This window comes from Pygocentrus nattereri, chromosome 24 (assembly GCF_015220715.1).
Source record: "Pygocentrus nattereri isolate fPygNat1 chromosome 24, fPygNat1.pri, whole genome shotgun sequence".
In the NCBI taxonomy this organism is placed as follows: Eukaryota; Metazoa; Chordata; class Actinopteri; order Characiformes; family Serrasalmidae; genus Pygocentrus; species Pygocentrus nattereri.
Genome location: NC_051234.1, coordinates 880685 through 907756, shown reverse-complemented (window position 1 = coordinate 907756; position 27072 = coordinate 880685). Strand labels below are relative to the sequence as shown.

The window sequence follows — 27072 nt, the reverse complement described above, 5'->3', positions numbered from 1 at the left end:
ACTATTCGCTTTAGTTTCTATCAGTATTGCAGTGTAGCAATAATGAGGTTATGTTATTTAATAATTTCCTATCTCAGAGAATCTCTGACGTGCCTGTTTCTCCGTGCATGCGCAGCAGCTCACTGAGATACTTAATACCGTTTGCACGTTTAGAACTCTAAGGCACATTGTAAAGCTTCCTTCACCATAAAACCTCACAACAGCCTCATGTTTGGCAGTGAACCAGAAGCAACCTGAGAGCAGAGCAGATAAGGATCACAGAGTCTTTGTAAGGTTGCATAACAAACCCAGAGTATGAAGCTTTGGCTGTCCTCTGCTCTCTGTTTAGGACCAAAGCAAGCAAGATGACACGAGGACGTTTGGTTTTCACACCATGACCTCGTTCAACAGGCTGGACAGGTTTACGCTCGCCTGGCATCTCCCAGTCAAAGCGAATACTCGGACTAAATCAGTGGAAATGGATCATATTGCATGGAAAACCAGCATTCAGCTCGAAACCTCATGCAGTACAGGCACCAAAGTGGATCAACACAAACTCTGGTTTCTATCAGAGCCAGTTTATTAGGAGCCTGGCCTCTTCCTATTTCACCCGTTATATCAAAACAGGACTGCAAAATGTTTGTTTATGCTTACTGACATAAAATAAGGTGGCATTGTAAACATCTACAACTCGAGTTTGGAAGCTCTTAAAAATATTATATGTTTGGAAAATGATGATGATGATGATGATGATGATGATGATGATGATGATGATGATGATGATGAAGAAGAAGAACCTTTATTGTCACTAGTCACAAGTACCAGCGAAATGGCCATCAACCTGTTCCTAAGGGAATACAGTCTGGGAACAGAAAAAAAAACACCAAAATATAATGTATAATTTAATATTAGAAATGTTTAAGGATTCACTCTGGAGCGCCCTCTAGTGTCTTAGAAAGCCAGAAGACATGACAGTGTATTCTCTTAATCAGTTATTAATCTCAGCGTTACTGAGCTCTGCTAAAGCCTGAGTAGACTGATAAATCAATGTGATCAGTTATTAATCTCAGCGTTACTGAGCTCTGCTAAAGCCTGAGTAGACTGATAAATCAATGTGATCGGTTATTAATCTCAGCGTTACTGAGCTCTGCTAAAGCCTGAGTAGACTGATAAATCAATGTGATCGGTTATTAATCTCAGCGTTACTGAGCTCTGCTAAAGCCTGAGTAGACTGATAAATCAATGTGATCAGTTATTAATCTCAGCGTTACTGAGCTCTGCTAAAGCCTGAGTAGACTGATAAATCAATGTGATCGGTTATTAATCTCAGCGTTACTGAGCTCTGCTAAAGCCTGAGTAGACTGATAAATCAATGCGATCGGTTATTAATCTCAGCGTTACTGAGCTCTGCTAAAGCCTGAGTAGACTGATAAATCAATGCGATCAGTTATTAATCTCAGCGTTACTGAGCTCTGCTAAAGTCTGAGTAGACTGATAAATCAATGCGATCGGTTATTAATCTCAGCGTTACTGAGCTCTGCTAAAGTCTGAGTAGACTGATAAATCAATGTGATCAGTTATTAATCTCAGCGTTACTGAGCTCTGCTAAAGCCTGAGTAGACTGATAAATCAATGTGATCGGTTATTAATCTCAGCGTTACTGAGCTCTGCTAAAGTCTGAGTAGACTGATAAATCAATGTGATCAGTTATTAATCTCAGTGTTACTGAGCTCTGCTAAAGTCTGAGTAGACTGATAAATCAATGTGATCGGTTATTAATCTCAGCGTTACTGAGCTCTGCTAAAGTCTGAGTAGACTGATAAATCAATGTCATCAGTTATTAATCTCAGCGTTACTGAGCTCTGCTAAAGTCTGAGTAGACTGATAAATCAATGCGATCGGTTATTAATCTCAGTGTTACTGAGCTCTGCTAAAGCCTGAGTAGACTGATAAATCAATGCGATCGGTTATTAATCTCAGCGTTACTGAGCTCTGCTAAAGTCTGAGTAGACTGATAAATCAATGTGATCGGTTATTAATCTCAGCGTTACTGAGCTCTGCTAAAGCCTGAGTAGACTGATAAATCAATGTGATCGGTTATTAATCTCAGCGTTACTGAGCTCTGCTAAAGCCTGAGTAGACTGATAAATCAATGTGATCGGTTATTAATCTCAGCGTTACTGAGCTCTGCTAAAGTCTGAGTAGACTGATAAATCAATGTGATCGGTTATTAATCTCAGCGTTACTGAGCTCTGCTAAAGCCTGAGTAGACTGATAAATCAATGTGATCGGTTATTAATCTCAGTGTTACTGAGCTCTGCTAAAGCCTGAGTAGACTGATAAATCAATGTGATCGGTTATTAATCTCAGCGTTACTGAGCTCTGCTAAAGTCTGAGTAGACTGATAAATCAATGTGATCGGTTATTAATCTCAGCGTTACTGAGCTCTGCTAAAGCCTGAGTAGACTGATAAATCAATATGATCGGTTATTAATCTCAGTGTTACTGAGCTCTGCTAAAGCCTGAGTAGACTGATAAATCAATGTGATCGGTTATTAATCTCAGCATTACTGAGCTCTGCTAAAGCCTGAGTAGACTGATAAATCAATGTGATCAGTTATTAATCTCATCGTTACTGAGCTCTGCTAAAGTCTGAGTAGACTGATAAATCAATGTGATCGGTTATTAATCTCAGTGTTACTGAGCTCTGCTAAAGCCTGAGTAGACTGATAAATCAATGTGATCGGTTATTAATCTCAGCATTACTGAGCTCTGCTAAAGCCTGAGTAGACTGATAAATCAATATGATCGGTTATTAATCTCAGTGTTACTGAGCTCTGCTAAAGTCTGAGTAGACTGATAAATCAATGTGATCGGTTATTAATCTCAGCGTTACTGAGCTCTGCTAAAGCCTGAGTAGACTGATAAATCAATGTGATCGGTTATTAATCTCAGCGTTACTGAGCTCTGCTAAAGCCTGAGTAGACTGATAAATCAATGTGATCAGTTATTAATCTCAGTGTTACTGAGCTCTGATAAATCAATGTGATCAGTTATTAATCTCAGTGTTACTGAGCTCTGCTAAAGCCTGAGTGGACTGATAAATCAATGTGATCGGTTATTAATCTCAGCGTTACTGAGCTCTGCTAAAGTCTGAGTAGACTGATAAATCAATGTGATCAGTTATTAATCTCAGTGTTACTGAGCTCTGCTAAAGTCTGAGTAGACTGATAAATCAATGTGATCAGTTATTAATCTCAGCGTTACTGAGCTCTGCTAAAGTCTGAGTAGACTGATAAATCAATGTGATCGGTTATTAATCTCAGTGTTACTGAGCTCTGCTAAAGTCTGAGTAGACTGATAAATCAATGTGATCGGTTATTAATCTCAGCGTTACTGAGCTCTGCTAAAGCCTGAGTAGACTGATAAATCAATGTGATCAGTTATTAATCTCAGTGTTACTGAGCTCTGCTAAAGCCTGAGTAGACTGATAAATCAATGTGATCGGACACTGTACTCTGCTCGGGAGACTGTGGGGGCAGTAGTGGACTGCATATGTTACTGAATATATTCAGGACAGTGTTCAGGTATTTAGCCCGACCCTGGTTACGTGTCCCATGTCTCCCGAGATCTTGTGTACAACTGAAGATTTCAGGACGTCTTCTTTCATCACTGAAGTCTACAAAATCCCTGGAGTTTCTCTTTTTGGTTTTAATTAAATATACATAGAAAAGGGACCAACGGTTCCTAAATTAGATTCAGAGGAACAGATCCGTCTTTGTCGTCTCGGTTTTTCAGCCATCAGCGCTGGACAGGAAATTATCCGCGGGCTGCTGCAGGTAAAACGAAATTCCTCTTGAAATGATAATGCAAGCTTTATGAGAGAAAATGAAGCTGCTTCAAGGCTGTGAAACAGATGTGGAGAGACATAACCTCGCCTGGTACGTTAGTAAATCCTCCCCTCAGAGAGCACTGGAACGCTCCTCCGCTGAATATCAGGCTTCAGATGCTCGACATCTGAAATTCTCCTCACGCTAATCGCTCATTCTGTATGTGCCGCCAGTCTCTACTGAACCCTGTTCAAATGGAATCTCATTTATCTAACCAGCAATAAGGAATCCACACCGAAACACTCCGGAGTTCAGGCTTCAGGAATGGCAGGAACCTGAAATGATGATTAGCATGCCAATATGTTTGGCTTTTCACAAGGCAGCAGAGGAAAATGGGAACATCTCCCTGCCAGTGGCAACACTGGAGTACCTGTACTTAGTCAGTATACGCAAGTATTACTAATACTTTATTCAATTACATTCGCATTCAATTACTCATTAACATCTCAATTTCCTGTAGCTGCTTGCAGAAAATAAGATCTTCAGGGTTAAAGCCGCAAATTTAGGGTCAGAAACAAACAAATCAATGGTTGAGATGTAAACATGTTGTTTATAGTGAAAAGGTTCCGTCTAGAGAAACTGACTACTAGCTTACAGTGGTGGTGATGGGAACCAGGAGTCACAGTCATTTTATTTACCATCCAGAACCACCAGTGAACCTGCTGTAACAGCAGTAAATCTGCCCAGTAAAGTTTCTTATGGGACCATTTTGTGTTCCACACCCTGCATGTGCCCCTCCACCATGAATGGATTTTAAAAGTAATAAAACCTTAAAACTACTGAGAAAAAGCAGCTCTGCAGGCATTAAACACGTCATATTCTGTAAGTGATGCTTTTTAAAGGCGTTAAACTCTTTAGACGTTTGGTTCCCATCACCTCCACTGTGACTCAAAGTTTCTCCAGCACAGAGCGTTTAACATCAAAACACTCAGAATTATTTTGTAACTTGATTAGACTTTGGAATTTCCCTTTAAAAGTACCATTTCTCTACTTTTTCCACCTCTGACAGTTTTTGATAAACATACTTCTCCCTCAGAGAAAGTGCTGGATGTAATAAACAAATCAGGTAAAGTTAAAGTCGAGACCCCCAAGGTAAAATATTCCTCCAGTAAAAGTAGAAGTTCCTCCCTTTAGACCTCCACTTGAGTAAAAGTACTAAAGTATTTCCCTTCAAATGTACTTAAGTATAAAGTAAAAGTACTAAAAGAGGAATTTTACTTTTAATAACTGCATATGTGGACATATTTCTATATTGAGCTCTATTTACACAAAGTTAGGTTAGTTCATCATTTATGTTGAACAGACTCTCCCAAAGTTTTACGCTGCTGCGCTGACGTTGAACCGCGTGCTGCACTGGGTCGGTATGACCAACAGGTCAAAACCAGCTCTAAACAAAGTGACCGCTGGGCCCTGATTGGTGCTCTGGCTTTGCGCTTCTTTCGTTTTGACATGTTACGTTTTTATACACACAGAAACCAAAAGGAACGACAGATTTCTCAAAATGTAGGAGGGAAAAGTCGGATATTAGACTCTGAAATGTAGTGGAGTGAAAGGAAAAAGTCGCCCAGAACGGAGAAACTTCAGTACAGATACACCAAAAATACTAAAGTACAGAATCTAATTACATTTACTCAGTTACTCAGTTACTGTCCACCACTGGTCAGAGCCTGCCATGACCGCTTCCAAGGTGACTTTGAACACTCCTCAGAATTAAAAGGTAAATGACCAAGACGGTACCTTGTGTAACAAAAGCAAAACAATGCAAATGAAAAGGACAGACTATCTTTATTTTTACAGTAGGATACTGTACAATCAACTCATTGGAGGCGCTTGTGGCATAGAAAATGTTCATTTCTACCTTTCCAGTTCATGCTGAGAGACACCGACCCGTCCAGAACAGGATTACATTAAACACTGATATTTATAAGAACTATACAACTTTAAAATGACTGCACACGTTGACCGTGTCTGGAATAGGTGGAATATGACGGTCATTTCACAACAAATGACAAGGGCCCTCAGTAAAGTCTGCCTGTGGGGGAAAAGCGTCTTCAGCTGATGCTGCAAGAGTTTCTGACACGACAGAGCGGCAGTTAAAGGTTTATATCAGTCTTCCCTACATATCAAAGACGCCTCATATCATTAGGCGCATGTATATGAGCTCAGGTCAGTCGGAATTAATGACAGACAGGTCCCTCTCACCAGGATGGGCAACGTGCTTCATGGATCAACAATACATATTGATTAGAACAGCTCAGAGCAATAGTAAGATCAAGTGTGGTATCATCAAAACATTAACTACCTCCGTGCTCCTATCAGAGACGCGTGTTGGCAGCAATAAGAACCACTAACAGTCAAAGCTAATCCTACCTTATTTAAATATGTAATTAATCAGTATGTAGAACTAGCTTGTACAGTAGTACTCAATAGGATGGAAGCCATCAGCTGATCATAGATGAGCTCCATTACTCTGAGCAGACAGATTCATTTGGGCCGGTGTCTCTCAGCACTGCTGTACCAACGTAGACTGGGTCAGAATGCCTGAAGGAGCAGCTGGGCAGACAGGGGATCACAGCAAGAGTGGAGCTGGATGTTGGCACCATGTCCATAAACAGATCTGCAGATTCAAGAAGCACAACATTAAAAAAAAAGGTTGAAATCAAATCGTGTCGTCACATCACGTTCACACAGGTGGTGGAAAGTGAGTGAAAATCTTAGGTGCGTAGGCCCTTTAAAGAATTTAAATAAAATAAATAAAAAAAAACCCCACATGCACCAACTCTGAATATACACACACACACACACACACACACTATACACTAATACTGCACTGTACAGTAATAAGTTATGAAAAACTATGACCTGCTGCTGTTCTCATCCCGTGTGTGCAGGAGATAAATGAGATGCAGGTTCTCAGAGACACACGGCCTAAAATCAGCATAATCGTATGAATGGACGTGTTTGTTTTTGACTCAGATTGACAGTCAGTGTGAACTGCCGATGATACGCAGGGGTGGGGTATTAAAACGACGCTTCCCCCGCTGAGCTCACAGCGACGGCCGCTCTAGGCCTTTTTGTTCCGGACGAAAATCCAAGCAAAGTTTATATCAGGATTCCGACACAAATGATATCCAAGTAAAACATCTAGGGCAATGGGTTCAAGTACATGTGGGGGCTCACACTTGAAATACTTGCTAGAGACACACTTTGAGGTTTTTTCCATTTCTTTCTGTTTGATTGAGAAACAGACTTCACAGCACACAGCCACGAAGGTGACAAAAGCAACGTATGGAGGTCACATGTAAAAAAACGAGCTGACAGAAGAATGAAATTAAATACAAGGCATCTCCTTTGAGTGAGATCATTACAGGAAATAACAGATCTGAAGGTCTCAGAGTAAAAACACGCATCATGTTCGTCATCTGAGATTTCATAAGGCCGATATTCTGATGTCACCAATGTGTGCTGTAGCTTGTGTAGCGGATGGTGAGCAATCACAGGATATAAGCGTAGTTAAGTGCAAGGCCACAAAGTTGACCACAACCAATTTTAAATAAATCAAAGTAGAGCCAAATTCAGGCTCCATGAAGGGCCAAAAGTGACCTTGAACACTTGGCTTGACTGCAGTGAAATACACGGCTACGGTTCCACCGCCGAATTTCTCTCGTCCGTTCTCTTACAGTCAGTGGATAACCTAAACAAAACAAGCTAGATAGCTTAATTAACGGAACTGTTTTGAAGAATTTAGAACCATGTGTCTCTGTGTTTTGCACACTGTGGAATTAGACCTCTGCGTTTAACCCGTCCGTGCAGTGAAACACCCACAGACTAGGGGGCAGTGAGCACACTTGCCCGGAGCGGTGGGCAGCCCTGTCCACGGCGCCCGGGGAGCAGTTGGTGGTTAGGCGTCTTGCTCAAGGGCACCTCAGTCATGGACTGTCAGCCGAGGGGATCGAACCGGCGACCTTCCAGTCACAGGGCTGGTTCCCTGACCTCCAGCCCACGACTGCCCCGGGAGGTAATGAAGTATTTTGTGTTCTACACACATCTACATGCTTATTTTGAGTTTCTTTAGACCCACCCTAATAAGTCTATGCGGTCACCCATATTTAGCCCATAATGTCTCATGTCTGCCCCCTGCAGGTCCTGTTTAGACATGACATACCGTTATCTATAAACAGTTATAAACAACTGACATACAGCATCAGAAACCACATAGTAGGAGGTAGATCTGAGATTACTGTACAGCTTGATGCAAGTAAGTGATGATTTAGTCATGCAGGTAGCACAATGCTATAAGCTTATAGTAGAAGATTCCACTAAATCTGTTCAGCAGAGTATTTTAAACAGCTTGTTACCGCCAGTGGATGTGTGCACGCTGCTCCTTTTGCTCTAGCTGCCGCTAAATTCTCCCCGCCTCCTTCAGTTTGCCGACCAGATCCTCCACCGTCTCCACCTTCACTCCGGCCTGTCTCTGCGGAGGCTCGTCCACCCGCAGGACCTCCAGCCGAGAGGTCAGGTCCACGCCCAGATCTCCAGGCTTTACGTTCGTGATTTTCTTCTTTTTGGCTTTCTGTAGGGCCACAAACAGAAACTTGTCCTAGTGTCTGTTCACTGAGCATTCAAATGAGGCACATGCATTTTGGGAATAATAAAGTGAGGAACAATTAAAATCTGACTCCATGTGAGAGAAAGCGGGGACAACACTGCATCCCGCGCCATGTCAGATGGACAAATCTAAGCACAGCTGTATATGGAAACAGTGCGGTGCATGTTATCCGTCTGTAGGTCAGCTGGTTTTAAAGCACGACTGATGTTGGTTTTCTGTATTTAACAAACATAAATGGTGATAAAGTTAAACGAAACATTGACATTCTTGGCAAATGAAAAACGTTGTACTACAGTCTTTAGTGCGTTCTCTGTGGTGGACGTGTTCAATTATTTTCACACTAATTACTAAATAATCTCACCAGAGATCCCCTCTTGTATAAGCTTCACACAGGAATAAATAATTAATCAGGAAACAAAACTGAACAGAACTGGTTAGATGTTCACCTAAAGCAGGCCTGTCCAAGTCGGGACCTTTCAGACCAAAGTGCTGTGGATTTTGGAGCTTGCCCTCATCCAATGCTCTGAACTCAGTTTGTGAAAGCTTCGCCAATTAGCTGATGAGCTGAATCAGGTCTAAGGAGGCGGCGCACTGAAGTCTGCAGTAGTGTGGTCCGTGAGGACTGGAGCCTGACCTATGATCCAGGGCAGAGACTCCGAATCGTAGTCGACCGCATGCTCTGCACATTTTTTTGTTTTCCCTGATCTACACACCTGACCCAGACCACAAGGAGTTACCGATCAGATCTATTAAGCAACTAATTAGTTAATGAGCTGCCATATGCAAGAAAGCATGAACATATATGTGTGTGGGGCTACTAGGATTTATATTTATTGATCCAAATAAGAGACACTATATTTCCAAAAGTATTCAGTCGTGGTCGGCCACGTAAAATGACAGAGCGGTCAGCGGATGCTGAGGGGCATAGTGCGCAGAGGTCACCGACTTTCTGCAGAGTCCATCACTACAGACCTCCAAACTTCATGTGGCCTTCAGATCAGCTCAAGAACAGCGTAGAGAGCTTCATGGAATGGGTTTCCATGGCCGAGCAGCTGCATCCAAGCCTTACATCACCAAGCGCAGTGCAAAGCGTGGAATGCAGTGGAGTAAAGCGCCGCCACTGGACTCTAGAGCAGTGGAGACGTGTTCTCTGGAGTGACCAATCACGCTTCTCCGTCTGGAAATCCGATGGATGAGTCTGGGTTTGGCGGTTGCCAGGAGACGGTGCTTGTCTGACTGCATTGTGCCGAGTGTAAAGTTTGGTGGAGGGGGGATCATGGTGTGGGGGTGTTTTTCAGGAGTTGGGCTCGGCCCCTTAGTTCCAGTGAAAGGAACTCTTAAAGCTTCAGCACCAAGAGATTTTGGACAATTTCCTGCTCCCAACTTTGTGGGAACAGTTTGGGGACGGCCCCTTCCTGTTCCAACATGACTGCCCACCAGTGCACAAAGCAGGTCCATAAAGACACGGATGAGCCAGTTTGGTGTGGAAGAACTTGACTGGCCTGCACAGAGTCCTGACCTCAACCCCATAGAACACCTTTGGGATGAATTAGAGCGGAGACTGTGAGCCAGGCCTTCTCGTCCAACATCAGTGTCTGACCTCACAAATGCTCTTCTGGATGAATGGGCTAAAATTTCCACAGACACACTCCAAAATCTTGTAATAGCTTCCCAGAAGAGTTGAAGCTGTTATAGCTGCAAAGGGTGAGCCGACATCATATTAAACCCTATGGATTAAGAATGAGATGTCACTCAAGTTCATATGCGTGTGAAGCCAGACGTCCAAATAGTTTTGGAAATAGTGTATGTACCGGTACAAAATATCATTACTTTAAACTAAGCAGAAAAACAATTTTTCTATTTCGTACTAAATGATGATGTTTAGACATGAGTGGGTTAAAAAGGTAAGAAAAGGGTTTGAATTTACATGCCTAATATAAATAACATAACCAATGTCGTCCATAATCATCAAACACAATAAAATAGACAGATCAGTGACGATAATGTACCATGATGTTGGGCAGTGTGGCGTATCTTGGGGTATTGAGGCGAAGGTCAGCAGTCACCACCGCAGGCAGGTTAATCTTTATGGTCTCCAGTCCCCCATCGACCTCTCGGATCACCTTCAGTTTGTCTCCCTCGACTGCCACCTCTGAGGCAAAGGTCCCCTGTGTTAACCAAAACAAACAGCCGTCACTAATGTTCTTCCGTTTACACACACACCCCAGATCTTCGGCCTCGGTGGACCACTGTAACAGTTCTACATCACCACGGCAACTTATTCAGCTGCTGTTTTAATAATAAAATACGCATGAAAAAATGCTATGACTTCGGGAATTATATACCCTTAAAAGGGGGGGCGGGGCAGGGGGGCTTTACATTTTGTTGCCATATGGTAACAGCATGTAACAATGGTAGAGCAATCAGCAATAGACACTTAATTATTATCTAGGAATGAGAAAATCACATGACGGCATCAATGCACATATGCATAAATGTTTTAAGCATGCACAAAGGAATATGAAACTATTTGTAGTAGTAATCGCATCAAATAGGAAAGTAATAATGTTGTGAAGATGGCAGCGTCCAGTATGAGGGCAGTGCATTTACTCCCATTGTAAGCACTGCAGATGGTCACATGCTGCTGCCATGTCACATTTTATTTATCACTCTTAGATCAATTTTTTTTTTCTCTCTCTCTTAAGGATTATTGAATTGCACACCATGGCTTCAGACTCTCAAATGAAAAACGGACTTCTATTGTCCATTAGAAGTAAAAAATAAAGAAAAAGTAATTGTTGCCATGTGCCAACGCCATGCAATACAGGGCTAAAATTTATAAAGCTTAATTAAATTGCAGGGAGCACTTGCAATGTCTGTACCTTGATAAATGAAAATCGCACCTGCACAGGACCTTCAGTTCTAACAGTGGAGAAACACTTTGACCAGAGAATACTTGTAAAGCTCTGCTCTGACCTCTGGTGGACAGGCTGCATTAAAACCTGACCCACTGGCATTCTTTAGTGTGGATTGCTGAGCACCTGAACACTGGACTTTGATTTAAACTACAAATCTCTGCCTGAGACAACACAAAAGCTCAACGATCACTGGCTTATCAGAGTACGCTGTAATGTTAGACTGAGGGGTGTGTGTGTGTGTGTGTGTGTGTCTAACTCAGTGACTCAAATAAAATAAGCACAGATACACAACAACGAACATGAGCACCGCTGTGATCGTCTGCTGGTAAATATCTTTAATGCTTCACAAAACTGCAGCAACCGTCACTAAAACACACAAAGCAAGTGGAAGAAGCTGCGCGTGTGGTGAGCAGCTGAAAGCACAGACAAACCTGGGGCCAGTCCAAGAGGGCTGCTGTCATCTGACCAGTCTGATTACAGTCATCGTCAATAGCCTGTCAGACAGCAAACACACAATGAAAACAACAGACTTCAATTAACGCTGACAGAGTTTATGACCTAAAACACAACAGGTCCATCTGGACTTCCAAGATATTCATTCATTCCTGACATTAATGCCAATTTCCACAGAAATTTCCTTCTTTATACCGGAAATAAAATGCATTTTAGCACCATAAAGACTATTAAAGGATATTAACAAAGGAGACTGTTTAGTTTTAATAATGCCACATCATTACCTTCCTCTATAAACAGAATTTAATTTACGTCTCCAAGTCAATACTGACGATAAGGTATTAAAATGAGGCTTCCGTGGAATGGAGTATCCATGCAATGATAAGCCGTCTTCTTTAATTGGAATACCTTTACTCGGCACAGATGCCCTCATGACCAGAAACCTTCAACCAAGCTACCTGTTTCCCGAGGATGATGAGGGATGCCTCCTCCTTTTTGGCCAGAGCCGCCAGGATCTTGGACACCTGCAAAGGTCCGAGAGAGTCGTAGTCTTTTCCAGAAACTTCCACGTGAATACCGCGGTCAGCTCCCATAGCCAGCGCTGTACGAATGGTCTCCTGCAAACAAAGAGAGGGTGTGTTGCTCGTCTTTGCTGAAAAGTCACATGATTTGGGCATTTTGGTTCAGAATCAGATACTTTTGTGCAGAATCAGAGTAACAGAACTGGTCTAGGAACGGTCTCACTCCTCTAAGCCGGCTCATTAGGGTGTACAAGGCAAAGGCCAGGTCAGCAATCTCACTGCAAGACGTTATGAGTTCATATCCAACTTTTGGGTGCATCAAAACTTACGAACAAGCATTCTGATCATAACTCCTCTGGGACAGTGTGCTCTGCTCAGACGGAATAAAAAGAGAAATCGCTGGAAATAATTTAACTTGTCATGTTTGGGGAAAGACGTGTGCGCACATAATCCCAAACACAGGGAAGCATGAAGGGGAGGGTTTCATGATTTGAGGCTGCTTTTCTGCAAAGGACCTGGAGCGATGTCCCGGGACCTTCAAGCGTAATTTAGGACTTGTCCACACGTACATGGGTAATTTTAATGACTGATCTTTTTCTATGGATTTTAGCCTTTCGTCCACAGGCAAACTGCATTTTAGGTCACTGCAAATGGACCTTTGGCAAAATTCATTATAGGGTAAAGATATTCAGAAACCGTTCTTTCAGTGTTGCTCATCGGCCAGAAAAGGAAGAAGATGGGCATTTCGGCAAGATGATGACCCCAAACATACAGCGGAACTAACTTAAAACTGCTTTCTCAACAAACGTGAGGTGCTTGCTTGGCTTGAATCACATGGAGGTTCTGAATAAAGAGGGACCTATAAAGAGCGGCGCTTAAGGTGCTTAGAACGACCACTACCCAAATAATATCTAGTCACTGGTAGTTCTTTGGGGGTCATGATCGTTGATGAAGCAAATTTAGACCTGCAAACTGCACCTATCGACTAAACTGGACAACGAGTGTAGATACAAGGTAGATGTGAGCTCTGCCCATTCATGCAGGACATATTAAACCAAATCTTTTCAGTTTTACAGCTATTTCGCTTTTAACATTGTACATAAAAACTGAGAAGCGGAGCAAGATCACTAGTGGACTGGGTAGTATTTTAGAGGGCTGTGTGTGTGTGTGTGTGTGTGTGTGTGTGTGTGTGTTGTAATAATGGTGACCCCTGGTTCCCATCACCACCACTGTAAAGACATCCGAGTCTGTAAGATTCTGCACATTTCGCACCAAACCACTCTGAATGACTGTTTACATCTCAGTAATCAATACATTTTTCAGGAAAAATAAATTGGAATTCCCCTTCAACCAACTGGTGTACACAACCGGCCCACAAGCACCCTAATGTAGTAATACAGCGCTCAGAGCAGTAGCGCCCTCTGCTGGACTACTGCTTGTTACCTGCACTTGCTGGGGCCCACAGCTGACCGCCACAACCTCCTTAACCAGCTTTTTCTCTTTGAGCCGGACTGCCTCCTCCACCGCGATCTCACAGAAGGGGTTCATCGAGTGTTTCACGCCATCCGTGACCACTCCGGTGTTATCAGGCTTCACTCGGATCTAAGAGAGAAACGGATAGCGGGCCGTAATGAGTGACAGGACAGTGGATCAAAAGCAGAATTCTAGTCACCAAGAACAAGAACTTCTCTCTGTGCATTGGGTCAACAAAATTACAGTAAAAACACAGAGCAACGTAAAAACAATACGCAAAAGAAAAAACAGCCATCGCTGCTCGCAAGTCCGAGTGTTTAGGACAGAATTTTAGTTTGGTCCTTAATTTATTTAAACAAGCCTTTCATTAAAGAAAAACCTTCAGCCAGAACTGAAGCGTTAAACGCAGCAAGCGTTTTGAAGGAGAGACGCACTCTATAACTGCTAATTCACCCTTTAACCCTGAAGGCTGGCTTGCAGACTGCTGGTCACCATAGCAACGCAGACAATCTCAAATGACAAAGAGAGAGATTTAAGACAGACATCGATAACTGAGACGAATGGACTTCATGTGGAAACTGTCCAACACTAAAAAGTCCCAAGGCTGAAGTCACTCCTTGTTTGAAATGTCCCGTTCCACCTTAAATGGTGCAGCAGTTACATCGAACACTAGAACGAGAACCTGGTGAATAGCGACGTCCAGCCTCGTAAAAAGTGAAGCTTTGAAAGTCATTGTGGAAAAGTTTCCTGCTGGAGATGCGAGAAAAGCAGCTATAGCTGAGCCAAAGCTTAAAGCGGAGCACAGTGAGTGTTTCCTTTATATCTTTAGTCTCCACTAGTACATCAGCACACACTACAACCTGTTTACAGTCAAGACAGTCAAACGAGCATTAAACGCTGTGGCTCCCAAAGTGGCTTGATTTGTGTTGAAGGGACAACATGAATGGGTTGTGACCCCTGCTATAGAAAAAAGTTAAATAATGCAGCAAATCATCAGTTAATAGATGGAACTTCTGTGGAAACATCATTACAGCTCAGCATTTACGGACACGATACAGCAGCCGATCATTCTGGGAAGCTATAGAAATTAAACCCAACATATTTGTGAACTACAAAACTCTGCGGAGCACTGATGCCACCCATGCCAGGCAAGGGCTGGGAAATATGATAAGTTGCATCCCACTATGCCACAATGTGCTTCATCATCAGTCCTTAAACACCTCCCACCTGCAGGCTTGATTACAAAGAGAGCATAATTAGTCCTGTTTATCTGAACGTAGTGCAGTGAAATGCTGAATACAAATAAAGATTCACAGCATTTGACAACATTTCCAAAATATCCCACTAGCTTGTCTTTTTTTTCCTGTTACTGTCAGAAAAAGTAAATATTGTGACGCATCGTGTTTTGTAAAGCCGCTCTGACGTATCGCGATTGTACATTTTTCCAAACCGCCAAACTTTAATTTGTAGTCTGTTAGTCAAACACTGTAAAATTGTATTTCTGTCTTTTGTTGGAAATTACTAACTCGGAACATTTGAAAATAATCGAGTATTAAGGCACGTTTTGTTGTACAACCTTCAACGAAATTCATTGCTGACCTGCTGTTTCAACATGAACAGCGAGAGGAGATCTGATGACCTTCCAACCCAGTGGAGAGGCAATGTCCAATAGCAATAGATAGACGATTAAGTGAATCTGAGTCTTTGCCCCCAAATAAAGTCAGGTCAGATGATCAATTGACAGCCTACACATACAAAACAGGCAGTCTGAACTGGCTCTGCCAGCAGCTGTCAATCCTCCTGCTTTAGTGAGCAGGGTTCATGAGTAATCTGGCCAGTTGTGGAGAACTGGTATAAATAGATTATGCTTCCTAAGCCAGTTGGATGCAAATCAAACAAGCAAGCTCGGCCTCTGGCCTGAAAACATCAATATACACTATATTTCCAAAAGTATTCGGTCGTCTGGCTTCACACGCATATGAACTTGAGTGACTGCATTCCACGCTTTGCATTGCGCTTGGTGATGTAAGGCTTGGATGCAGCTGCTCGGCCATGGAAACCCATTCCATGAAGCTCTCTACGCTGTTCTTGAGCTGATCTGAAGGCCACATGAAGTTTGGAGGTCTGTAGTGATGGACTCTGCAGAAAGTTGGTGACCTCTGCGCACTATGCCCCTCAGCATCCGCTGACCGCTCTGTCATTTTACGTGGCCGACCACTTCGTGGCTGAGTTGCTGTCGTTCCCAATCGCTTCCACTTTGTTATAATCCCACTGACAGTGGACTGTGGAATATTTAGTAGTGAGGAAATTTCACGACTGGACTTGTTCATCCTAACACTGCTCACACAAGAACTCAATAGTCACCCAAATCTTTTCTCTAAGTCCACCCCCAGCACTTCCCTCAACCTGCTCAGTTCTTCATTATGGTCACACAACATGGTTTACTGAGCACTATAATCAAACCCTGACCGCAGGGCAGCTACTTTACACATCAGGGCTGTTACTCTAGATCAGCTGTCCTCCCGAGAACAAGCCATTCTGTGCCTGAAACCACTCTGGCAGGTCTTGCACAACCTCAGTGAAGACCTGGATGTGGGTTGAGGGGGTTGAGAGAAGTTTCGTGGGTGTATTTTTACAGAAATGATTCTGGCTATTTGGGTCACTATTGAGTTCTAGTGTTCGACAGCAACGTTAGCCTCGCCGCTACAGTTCTAAACTAAAGAAGCAAAATTCAGGTTTCAGACAAAAATCGAATACAACTGGCGTACGGAGAAAACTGCGTAGATTCAATTTTTCGCCAAACGATTCCTTTAAAAAGAGTATTTACAACTTTAATAAGTAAGTTGTGATATTTAAATAATCTTACGCATCAAGTCATTTTGGACTTCTTGTTCTTTAACTTATGCTTGTACTATTTGCATGACTTTTAACCTCTTTCAATACCAAACTGTACTATTCATATGTGTATTATTATTATTATTATTATTATTAATAATAATAATTATAAGTGCACTAATTTGAACTGCTTTATACAGTGTGTTTCATGTCACAGTCACTGCCACTTTACTGTATTTAAATCTAACTGCAACTGTAATAACTGCAGTTTCCCTCTGGGATCAATAAAGTATTCTGATTCTGCTCCGGCGTGTTTCGGTTTGTCCATCTGAATTTTTCGGGATCAAATTGTGTGGCTAATTATTCAGCAACTGCATGAAATAAACAAATATTTAATTTGTTTATTTATTTATTTTGTAAAAGCCCCTCAAATGAACAGAACGTGTGTTTTCTGATCTCCACACATCACTATACGCTCACAATTCACTGCTGAAAGCCAAAAATCTCGGCCGCTCTTTGTGTTGTTCTCTAAAAGTGATGTTTCCAGAGCAGATCACTGAAGAGACGCCGTCTGTTTATAGTTTAGAGCCCAGATTTGGGGAAAAACGGCTCGACTTTCAGTAGAAAAACAAACTGAGTTCAGCTTCTTTTATTATAAGGGTTTAAAATGACGTCACCGTCTATTAGACTGGAGAGAAGAGCTACAGCCTCACACGACGCCCAGCTTCTGAATGGAGCTTATGGAGTATGAACGTTATGGAGAACATGACCAAGAGTGGTTTGGAGCCACCGGTGGTCCCGAGGAGCTGAAGAGACCCCAGCAGGAGATGCTTTAAAATATATACTTCTTCTCATCATTATTCCTGCATATTACTGAGAAATTACCTCAGTAAATACTGGAAATATGAAAATAAACGTTGTTTATACGCAAGACTGTCAGTTCAGTCACATGCAAGTCAACTGTCAGCAGAAATGAATGGAGTAAGCTACCCGACCGCAAAGAAACGACAGCAAAGCAAATATACGAGCAAATAAACGCGTGTGAATAAATAAAGTGATAAATAAAGAGTTTAAGAGAGTCTGAGGCGGTGAACTCTGCGCGCGCTGACCTTGGGCTGCCTGTTTACCGCTGCTGCAGCTGCTTTAGCTGCTTTAGCACCGCCGCTAACCGCCCTCACAACAAGCGCCGGTGAAAAGAGAACTTATTACGTGCGCTCCTGAAAGACGCTGCTGTCCGGCTGTATTTACCGCGAGCCTGGAGTGACACGCACCTTCACGGCGTAGTCGATGACCCGCTTCACCCCGACCAGCACCCGGGCTGCCATCGCTGCGGCTAGCGGCTAACGGCTAACGGCCAACAGACGGACCCTTATCGATGTGATACTGGGTAGGCGGGACAAGCGGAGCACGCCAGCTGCTGCAGCCAATCGGATCCGAGAATCCTCCCAGACGAGCCAATCAGCCGGCGAGCTACGAGCGGTCGCGTCCCCCACAGTCACAGTCTGGCTGAAACTGAGCTGATTCTGCGTTCCGGGCGCGAAAAGTGGGTTAAAGGTGAAGCTCAGCCGGACGATCTCAGGCGGACGATCTCAGGCGGACGATCACAAACCCGAGCCAGCTATAAAAACCCCACCACCCCACACTCTCCTTCACCAAACCACGCCGCAGACTCTGAAATACAGCCAGACAGCCAGACTGAACATTAAACATAAACGAACACGCACAAATCTGTGACCACGTGATAAAAGTGTGGCTGACATTCAAAGCCAGGATGATCGGCCAGTGTCATTCTAGATCTTGTCCTCCTGTGAAGACCAGAGCAGCTCCAAAAAGTTTAACACTAAAGTCATTACGATTTATCAGTGTGTTGTAAGTTCCCACATGGTACCAGGGAGGATCACACACATAAACAAGTAAATAAATAAATAGCAACTTAGCAACCACCTGGGAGACCACAGTAAAGGCCCAGCAACATCTCAGCAACCACCTGACATTGAATTCAGAACCAGCACACTGGAATTAGAGCTCTGTATTTAACCCATCTGTGCAGTGAAACACCTACATACACACTAGTGAACACACACACACACTAGGGGGCAGTAAGCACACTTGGCACACTTGCCCGGAGCCAAGGGGATCGAACCAGCGACCTACCGGTCACAGGGCTTGTTCCCTGACCTCCAGCCCACGACATATTTACAATGGCCTAACACCACATTAGCAACCACCAGGGATACCAGCAATGATTCTTTAAGGACAAATTAAAGTTAGTTCAAAATGTTCTCCTCTATTTATGTATGTATGTGTTTTATTGTATTTATTTATTTAAAATTCCACATTTACGCATCTTACAATTGCAATTACAGTCCAGTGCCCAGTGGCACTAAGCAAAACAATAATACACAAAACAATCAAAAACAAATTAATTATACTGATAAAAACTGGTTTACAGACAGCAGAAAACAAAACAAACAAACAAAAAAAACACGTCTGAAGAGTTTAATGCCTCTAACGGTTCCGTCACAGAAAGTTAGTTAGTAAAACTGATATAAAAGCTTTCCCCGATGCCCGAGACGCTGTTTTGAAATAGTTCTTAGAAGGTTTTGGGCGAAAGCTCATGGCTGCAAACACAGGGTGGTGCAAAGCAAAGCAGTCCCCAGAGAAGACTTGTGTTTTCACATTTATCACTATTTTACCATCATCTACGTTACATCTACTCAGAAGACTCGTGTAGGTTCACTGCTAGTTTTGGAGAGTAAAATAGATTAGACCCTTATTGATCCCACAAACGGGGAAATCCCGCCTACGCATTTAAACCCATCCGTGCAGTGAAACACCACTTACACACACAGTAGGGGGCAGTGAGCACACTTGCCCGGAGCGGTGGGCAGCCCTATCCACAGCACCCGGGGAGCAGTTGGTGTCCTGCTCAAGGGCACCTCAGTCATATAGTGTCGGCTCTGGGGATCGAACCGGCGACCTTCCGGTCACAGGGCTGGTTCCCTGACCTCCAGCTCATGCCTGCGTCCTCAATTCAACTTTATTGTCATTATACAATACAGGATAGTACAGTATGACGAAACACTATGGGGCGACTTTTCCTGTGCAGTAATAAAAGATGCATAGTAAACAGGGCAAAGACAAAAGACAGTAAAAGACATCGGGGCCCCGGTTCCCATCACCACTACTGTCAGCAAGATTCTCCACAGTGCAGCGTTTCAATTTAAACCACTCCTAATCACTTCCATCCCAACGACTGGACTACGCAGGAATTTTGAAAATCAGTGGATCTCCCCTTTAAGTCAAGAGCCGGCATAGCCCCTCCCCCTTCGGCCCCAGCCACCGCGCTCACGTGACTCGAGTGTTTGTTCCCGTGACCGGCTCGCAGCTCGCGCACTCCGCCGAGCTGGAGGCAGATGGAGGTGGTGGAGCGGAGTGCGGACACCTCTGCCAGGTAAGCGCCCGAGCCTCCGACCTGTCGCGCCTCTCAGAGTCAGGCTAGTAGAGGAGCGCCCGCCTGTGGTCTGGGCTGCGCAGCGCGAGGCAGCGCTTGAATAAGCTGATAGGAAGTTCACCGGTTCTGCCTGGAGGAACGCGAGTGGCCGCTTTAAAGCGTGTCCTTCGTGTTGGTCGTTGATTTGAAGTGTCCGAAGAGGTGAGCAGGAGAGACCACAGCGAAGTCCGTTCATCGAATTTTAAACATGGGTCCAGCTTCGAATTTTAAACATGGGTCCAGCTTCGAATTTTAAACATGGGTGGACTTCTCCTGTAGGTTCCAGCGTGTTGTAGATCACTGTGACTCCTGGTTCCCATCACCACCGCTGTGAAGGCATACAAGTCCTTTAAGTTTCTCTGCAAACGAGCCATTTCACGCTGAATCATTCCGAATGGCTGTTTACATCTCAACGACACAATTATTCGGAAATTTTAAAAATCGGTGGACTTCTCCTTTAAGTTCCAGCTTAATTTGGCTTCTTATTCGCCAACTTCTTGTTCGAATTTTTCCGTTCCACCTTAAATGGTACAGCGGTTACATTATGTTGCTTGGGACCATTTAAGGTGGAACGGAAAAATTCGCATAAGAAGCCAACTTTAGCTGGAACTTAAAGGAGAAGTCCACCGATTTTTAAAATCTCCGAATAAATCTGTCGTTGAGATGTAAACAGTCATTCAGAGTGATTAAACGTGAAATGGCTCGTTTGTAGAGAAACTTATGGGACTTATGTCTTTACAGTGGTGGTGATGGGAACCAGGAGTCACAATGATCTACAACACAAATATAGTCATTTTATTTACTATCCAGAACCACCAGAGAACCTACGCAGTGTAAATCTAAAGTTTTCAGGGGGGCTGTTTCTCCTCACAGCAGCCTGCCGGCACCCTTTCACCATGAATGGATTCGAATATGGATTGAAATATGAATAAATTAAATGGATTTAAATACATTTTAGGCCAAACCGTTATAAAGCCATGTGTCAGACAGCCGGCTGTGTGTGCAGTGAACCAGTGTCTCAGACATGAAGCGACATATTCATAACGATTTCACGCCATAACCGTCTGTGAAGGAGCTTCTAGAGGCTGTGAACAGATTTGACTTGTTTCTGGAGCTTTTCACATCGGACCACTCTGAAGGGCCTTTTGCATGATAACCATTTAATTATGCAGGAATGTTTTACATATAAACATTCATATTCATAATATATATATTATACATATATATGTGTGTGTGTGTGTATGTGTGTATATGTGTATATATATATATATATATATATGTTTTTTTTTTTTTCATTTTTATTGGTCCATTCATCATAAACCGTTCACACAATGAAAAAGGCAGATTATGTTTTCGGATGGTGTGAAGCGCTCGTCCCTGGACGGCGGTCACTGTCCCTCACTATAGCTACGTTTACATTGTCTTTCAGGCACGAGGAACAGGAGGAGGACGGCGCACAGGTGCCTGCAGGTGTGGCTCGTCGAGTGATTCTGTATGATTATGAGAAGGTTCTTTAAATGATGTCTGCTTTAGGTCTGGGCTTTTGGGAAGCTGCTGTGAAGGTGTAAGTCACTTTCTCCTAATGTGACCTCTCCTAAAGGAGGCCGGTCAGCCGGAGGAGAAGCCAGCGCTCTACACTCTTCAGCTTTCGTGGATCAGAACATCCAGTATCAGTTTCGCCCCGACAGCAGCGCTCCACAGGTGGGCTGGTCTTCCAAAAGGAAGAACCTTTTATGAACACTTGGTGAAAAATTCGTAAATAAGAGTGGTACAATATTACTGATAGAAAGAAAGAGAGAAAAAGAAAAAGAGAGAGAAAGAATGAAAGAAAAAGAGAAAGAAAAGAAAGAAAGAATGAAAGAAAAAGAGAAAGAAAAGAAAGAAAGAATGAAAGAAAAAGAGAAAGAAAAGAAAGAAAGAATGAAAGAAAAAGAGAAAGAAAAGAAAGAAAGAATGAAAGAAAAAGAGAAAGAAAAAGAAAGAAAGAATGAAAGAGAAAGAAAAGAAAAAGAAAGAAAGAATGAAAGAGAAAGAAAAGAAAAAGAATGAAAGAGAAAGAAAAGAAAAAGAATGAAAGAAAGAAAAGAAAAGAGAACTTTTTAATGAACATTTCATGATAGATAGATAGATAGATAGAGAGATAGATAGATAGATAGGTGTGATTGCAGTGTTTCAGTAGCAGGACATATAATTGCACCTAAACTAATTTTTGCATGGCGGTTTTTGTTACAGTGCCTTTACGACTGATATGTAAATGAGCTCTGCACTGATTGACTGACTGCTTCCTGTTTAAAACACAGTCCAGACTGAAACACGCCTGGATGGGGCCGACGTGCCGTAGGCTGAACAGGCTGATTTGTGTGAATATGCAGTTTTTCCATGACATCACAAAAATCGTGAATTCAAAAAGAACCGGTTTTCAGATTTTGTTCACATCACGGCTGTCGGAGCAAAACCTCGTCTCTCCAGAACCGGAACTTCACAGGAGAAGGAAAAACCTTCTTTACCTGTAACGGAAGTCAATGGAACCAGAATTTTTTCCAAGTCGTTTTGGGTCGTTTCTTTTGGTCCATCCATCATGAAACGTGCACACGGTGTAAAGGACAACAGGCGTTTTCACATTATATCAAAAACTGGAAAAAGACCAAAATGGACATACGAGGTTTTATTCAGACAGCAGCGACATATTACAGTGAATGTTAGTTTCCAAACGTAGCAGTGGGTTTTTACAGCATCAAACTCTTATAAGGAGGGAAAATCGGATTTTCTCTAAAATGGACATTAAAAGAAATCCTGCCGCTTTAGATAAATAAATAATAAATAAGTGAATGAATGAACAACCCCAACAGGGTCTCCAGACTCACTTGCAGGAAGCCTATTTGTTGTATTAACAAAAATCCAGCAAATTAATAACAACATTTACTACTTCTTCTTTTTCTTCGTATTGTTGTTATTGTTGTTATTATTTGGGTTTTTCTTCATGTGATGAACCCTCCCGCTGCAAACGATACTAAAAGCTCTGTTGGACCTTCTTGTGAAAAAAACAGTTGAATCCAGGAGCAGAAATGCCACAGCTCATGTGGGCTAATGGTCCGAAGTGCTGTAGCTGGCACATTCGAGGCCCATTAGATGCTGAAGACAGGGACGCAGTTGTTGTTTCTCATTTGCGCCAATAACCCACCGTCAGCGCTGTTAGTGGCGGCAGTCATGTGATTGAGTTCCCTCACTGGGATTGGCACGAGGCCCGTGTCACATGTCAGTCAGGCGGGCAGTCACATGATGGGACAGGGGAGGAGGGGGAGGGACTATTATGGGACATTTACAAATGCTTATTCTTTAGAGTGAACTGCTGCTGCTCTTCTTGAGCTCTGGTTTAAATTAGATCTTGCCCAGCCTGCGCGGCCAGAGCCAAACAATACGAAGTGCCCGCAGTCCCGAGAGCTGGCTGGTCTGGCTCACAGGAGCGGCTTGGTCATGTGAAAGTTCTCCCTTATTTGCTGGTGTCTTCGTTGAATTTAGCTGCCAGTGAAAACTGAAAGTAAGTCCAATCTATAAGGCCTTGGCTAAAGGGAGAGTTTGATCACAAATCAAATTTAAGGACCTTCAAATAGAGCAACAATTCAAGAAGAACGTTTCTCAACATAAACCAGCAAAGAGCTTCTGCTTTCCATCGTCTACGGTGCAGAACATCATTAAAGACTCAGAGAATCTGGAGAAATCTCTGTCTGTGAGGGACGAGGCTGAACACCAGGATCTGCTGGCCGTGATCTTTGGGCCCTCAGGCAGCACTGCATTAAAAACAGACATGATTCTGTAGTGGAAATCACTGCATGGGCTCAGAAACACTTCTGAAAACCACTGACTGTGAACACAGTTCATCACTGCATCCACAAACGCTGTTAAACTCTAAAACACAAAGAAGAACCCAAATATAAACAGGATCCAGAAATGCTGCCACCTTCTCTGGGCCTGAGCTCATTTAAAATGGACTGAGGGGAAGTGGAAAAGTGTCCGGCGGTCTGACGGATCAACATTTGAAATTCTTTAGGAAATCATGGACACTGTGTCCTCCGGGCTGAAGACCACTCAGCTTGTTATCAGTGCTCAGTTCTAAAGCCAGTATTCATGATGGTTTAGGGGGCATTAGTGCTCATGGCCTGGGTGACGTGCTCATCTGTGGAGGCTCCATTAAAGCTGAATGATATAAACATGTTTTATCAACATCTGCTGCCGTCCAGACGACGTCTTTTTCAGGGAAGGCCTGGATTATTTCAGCAAGACAGTCATGTATTACAGCAGCACTGCTCCGTATTAAGAGTCTGGGCGCTAAACTGACCTGCCTGCAGTCCAGACCGGTCACCACTCAGAACATTTGGCATGTTATGAAATGAAAAAATACCACAAAGGAGCCCCTGAAACTGCTGATCAGCTGAAATCCTGAATCAGACAAGAACAGAAAACACTTCACTGTCAGAGCTGCAGCAGCGTCTCCTCAGTTCCCAAACACTGACAGAGCTGTTAAAGAAGAGGAGATGAAACTTGGTGGTAAACAGGCCCTGCAGGCCCTGTCCCAACTTTTTTGGAACGTGTTGTTGGCATCAAATTCAAAATGGGTGTATATATATATATATTTTATAATTGGAAAACCGGCTGATCTGAAATGTTAATCTATGCTGGTGCTAAAAGTTTTCTCTTTCTTGCCTGTACTGTTCGACGCAAGGTGCTGAAAGTGTCCCTCTGTTTCCCTCAGCTGACGTACCGAGTCGTCCAGGTGACCGATCAGCCCCTGGTGGGCGGAGAGGCAGGGGGTGGGGCAGGGGGCGTGGTCTCTACTGCAGCTTTCAGTGGAGCCCAGCAGGTACAATATCAACTGATTCTGCATTCGGTTTGTAAACTCGTAAGCTCATGAATTCACAGGTTTAGTCAATTACGTTTTAAACAAATGGCTGATAAAGTCATAAATACACGTTCCAAACTCACCAGACGTGTACGTTCACTTTATTCCTTGTCATTATTTTCCATGAGAAACAGAAAACGTCAGAAGAGCAAGCTCAACACCTGCTGATGCAGACTGTGAATGTAATTCATTCTGGAAGCGCTTGTGTTACGTCTAACGTAGCATTTAGTACAGCAAAATGACAGTAATGACTTATAAGGGTTAATGTGGGGACTTTTAGTCTCTAGACCATCTTATCGTATTTTTTTCCCTTAATAAAGTTGGCCACTGGACTCAGGCCATTTTCCTGCCCTTTATCTATCAACATACAAACCCATTCTGGCTGCATCTTTAATATCCAAGCTGTTATTAAAGTCTTTAACTTCTTTGGCTGAGGTGCAGAAAAAGCAAAGCTTAGCCTCCTTTGTGGTGGTTTTAAGTGCAGAATGATGTCCAGATGCTCCAGCATGTATTAGAAAAACCTCGAACATCTCGGAGAGACTGAATCTTTCAGAAGTTAAGATGGGGATCAGGTCACCACATTTTAAATGTAAAACAGCAAAGAGCTTCTGCTTTCCATCGTCTACGGTGCAGAATATCATTAAAGACTCAGAGAATCTGGAGAAATCTCTGTCTGTGAGGGACGAGGCTGAACACCAGTATCTGCTGGCCGTGATCTTTGGGCCCTCAGGCAGCACTGCATTAAAAACAGACATGATTCTGTAGTGAAATCACTGCATGGGCTCAGAAACACTTCTGAAAACCACTGTCTGTGAACACAGTTCATCACTGCATCCACAAACGCTGTTAAACTCTAAAACACAAAGAAGAACCCAAATATAAACAGGATCCAGAAACGCTGCCACCTTCTCTGGGCCGGAGCTCATTTAAAATGGACTGAGGGGAAGTGGAAAAGTGTCCGGCGGTCCGACGAATCAACATCTGAAATTCTTTTAGGAAATCATGGACACTGTGTCCTCCGGGCTGAAGACCACTCAGCTTGTTATCAGTGCTCAGTTCTAAAGCCAGTGTTCATGATGGTTTAGGGGGCATTAGTGCTCATGGCCTGGGTGACGTTTGTCCATTTTATCAGCTCCACTTACTATATAGGAGCACTCCACCCATCAATCCACTCAGACCAGTGCAACACAAACTAATACTCCACTCTCACGTCAGTGTCACTGCAGTGCTGAGAATGACCCACCACCCAAATAGTACCTGCTCTGTGAGGGTCCATGGGGGTCCTGACCACTGAAGAACAGGGTAACAGAGTATCAGAGAAACAGATGGACTACAGTGCAGCTATACGGTCAGTGGAGCTGATGAAGTGGACAGTGAGTGTAGATACAAGGAATGAAGCAGCCAGTTGGGGTGTGTGTGTATGTGTGTATATATATATATATATATATATATATATATAATATGACCTATACCTCATACTCCTGTAATCACAAAAACGTGTGTATGTGTGAATGACAGGCTGTGATTCAGAGCCCGTTTAGTAATGAAGGTGGTCCTGCAGCAGAGGCGATGGGGGGTGAACCTCGCTTTGCTTATCTCCCTGCTGCTGTAAGTGATGCGGCCGCCACGGGTGTGTCCCTGCAGCCCTGTGACCCTGCACTCTCACACACAGGAGGTGAGTCAGAGCACAAAACCACACACACACACACACACACACACACACACACCATTGACTGGTGACTAGGACACTGCATCCCAAACAAATTCACCCCAGTGAATGAGATGATGTCTGTAATGTGACACTGATGAGTACATCCAGGCCTGCAGTACTACAGTCCTCCCTCCCAGTACCAGACACAAGAGGGCAACCTTTACCCTGCTAATGCACCAGGATGGAGCTTTTGGTGAAATGATTATTAACACCTTGTTGTGTCTGATACCGGTGATTGATGATCACACAGTATTGTGTTCACATTCTAGTCTGTATGAGGAGTACAGCGAGCA

At 43.3% G+C, this 27072-nt stretch overlaps 2 protein-coding genes across 4 annotated transcripts in view; one reads left to right on the top strand and one right to left on the bottom strand.

Annotated features, from left to right (window-relative positions):
• Positions 1 to 5635: 5635 nt before the first annotated feature.
• On the bottom strand, positions 5636 to 18102 carry etfb (electron transfer flavoprotein subunit beta). Its single transcript, XM_037533776.1, has 7 exons — positions 17950 to 18102; positions 13814 to 13972; positions 12308 to 12466; positions 11828 to 11890; positions 10488 to 10646; positions 8228 to 8442; positions 5636 to 6486 (listed from the first exon to the last, which is right to left on the bottom strand). Exons 1-6 carry the CDS (start codon positions 18001 to 18003, stop codon positions 8272 to 8274), a joined length of 765 nt encoding a protein of 254 aa, XP_037389673.1. The 5' UTR covers positions 18004 to 18102; the 3' UTR covers positions 5636 to 6486; positions 8228 to 8271.
• Positions 18103 to 20014: 1912 nt separating this feature from the next.
• Positions 20015 to 27072, top strand: part of LOC108442740 (upstream stimulatory factor 2) — a 31924-nt gene continuing 24866 nt past the window's right edge. The window contains exons 1-5 of one of the 3 annotated variants that reach the window (XM_037534224.1): positions 20015 to 20132; positions 21601 to 21641; positions 21772 to 21872; positions 24922 to 25029; positions 26587 to 26743. In XM_037534224.1, the coding sequence (XP_037390121.1) occupies positions 20095 to 20132; positions 21601 to 21641; positions 21772 to 21872; positions 24922 to 25029; positions 26587 to 26743 (445 nt within the window). In that variant the 5' untranslated portion in view covers positions 20015 to 20094. Of the gene's footprint in view, positions 20133 to 21600; positions 21642 to 21771; positions 21873 to 24891; positions 25030 to 26586; positions 26744 to 27072 lie in introns of all 3 variants that reach the window. The other 2 variants (XM_037534223.1, XM_037534225.1) reach the window with 2 other exon arrangements.

Excerpts from the sequence above, each read along its gene's own strand:
- etfb (XM_037533776.1), bottom strand. The coding sequence starts at position 18,003 with ATGGCAGCCCGGGTGCTGGTCGGGGTGAAGCGGGTCATCGACTACGCC. Across the intron at positions 11,891-12,307 it reads TCATCATCCTCGGGAAACAG|GCTATTGACGATGACTGTAA; the intron begins GTAGCTTGGTTG and ends GCTGTCTGACAG. Across the intron at positions 8,443-10,487 it reads CCACACTGCCCAACATCATG|AAAGCCAAAAAGAAGAAAAT; the intron begins GTACATTATCGT and ends GTGGCCCTACAG.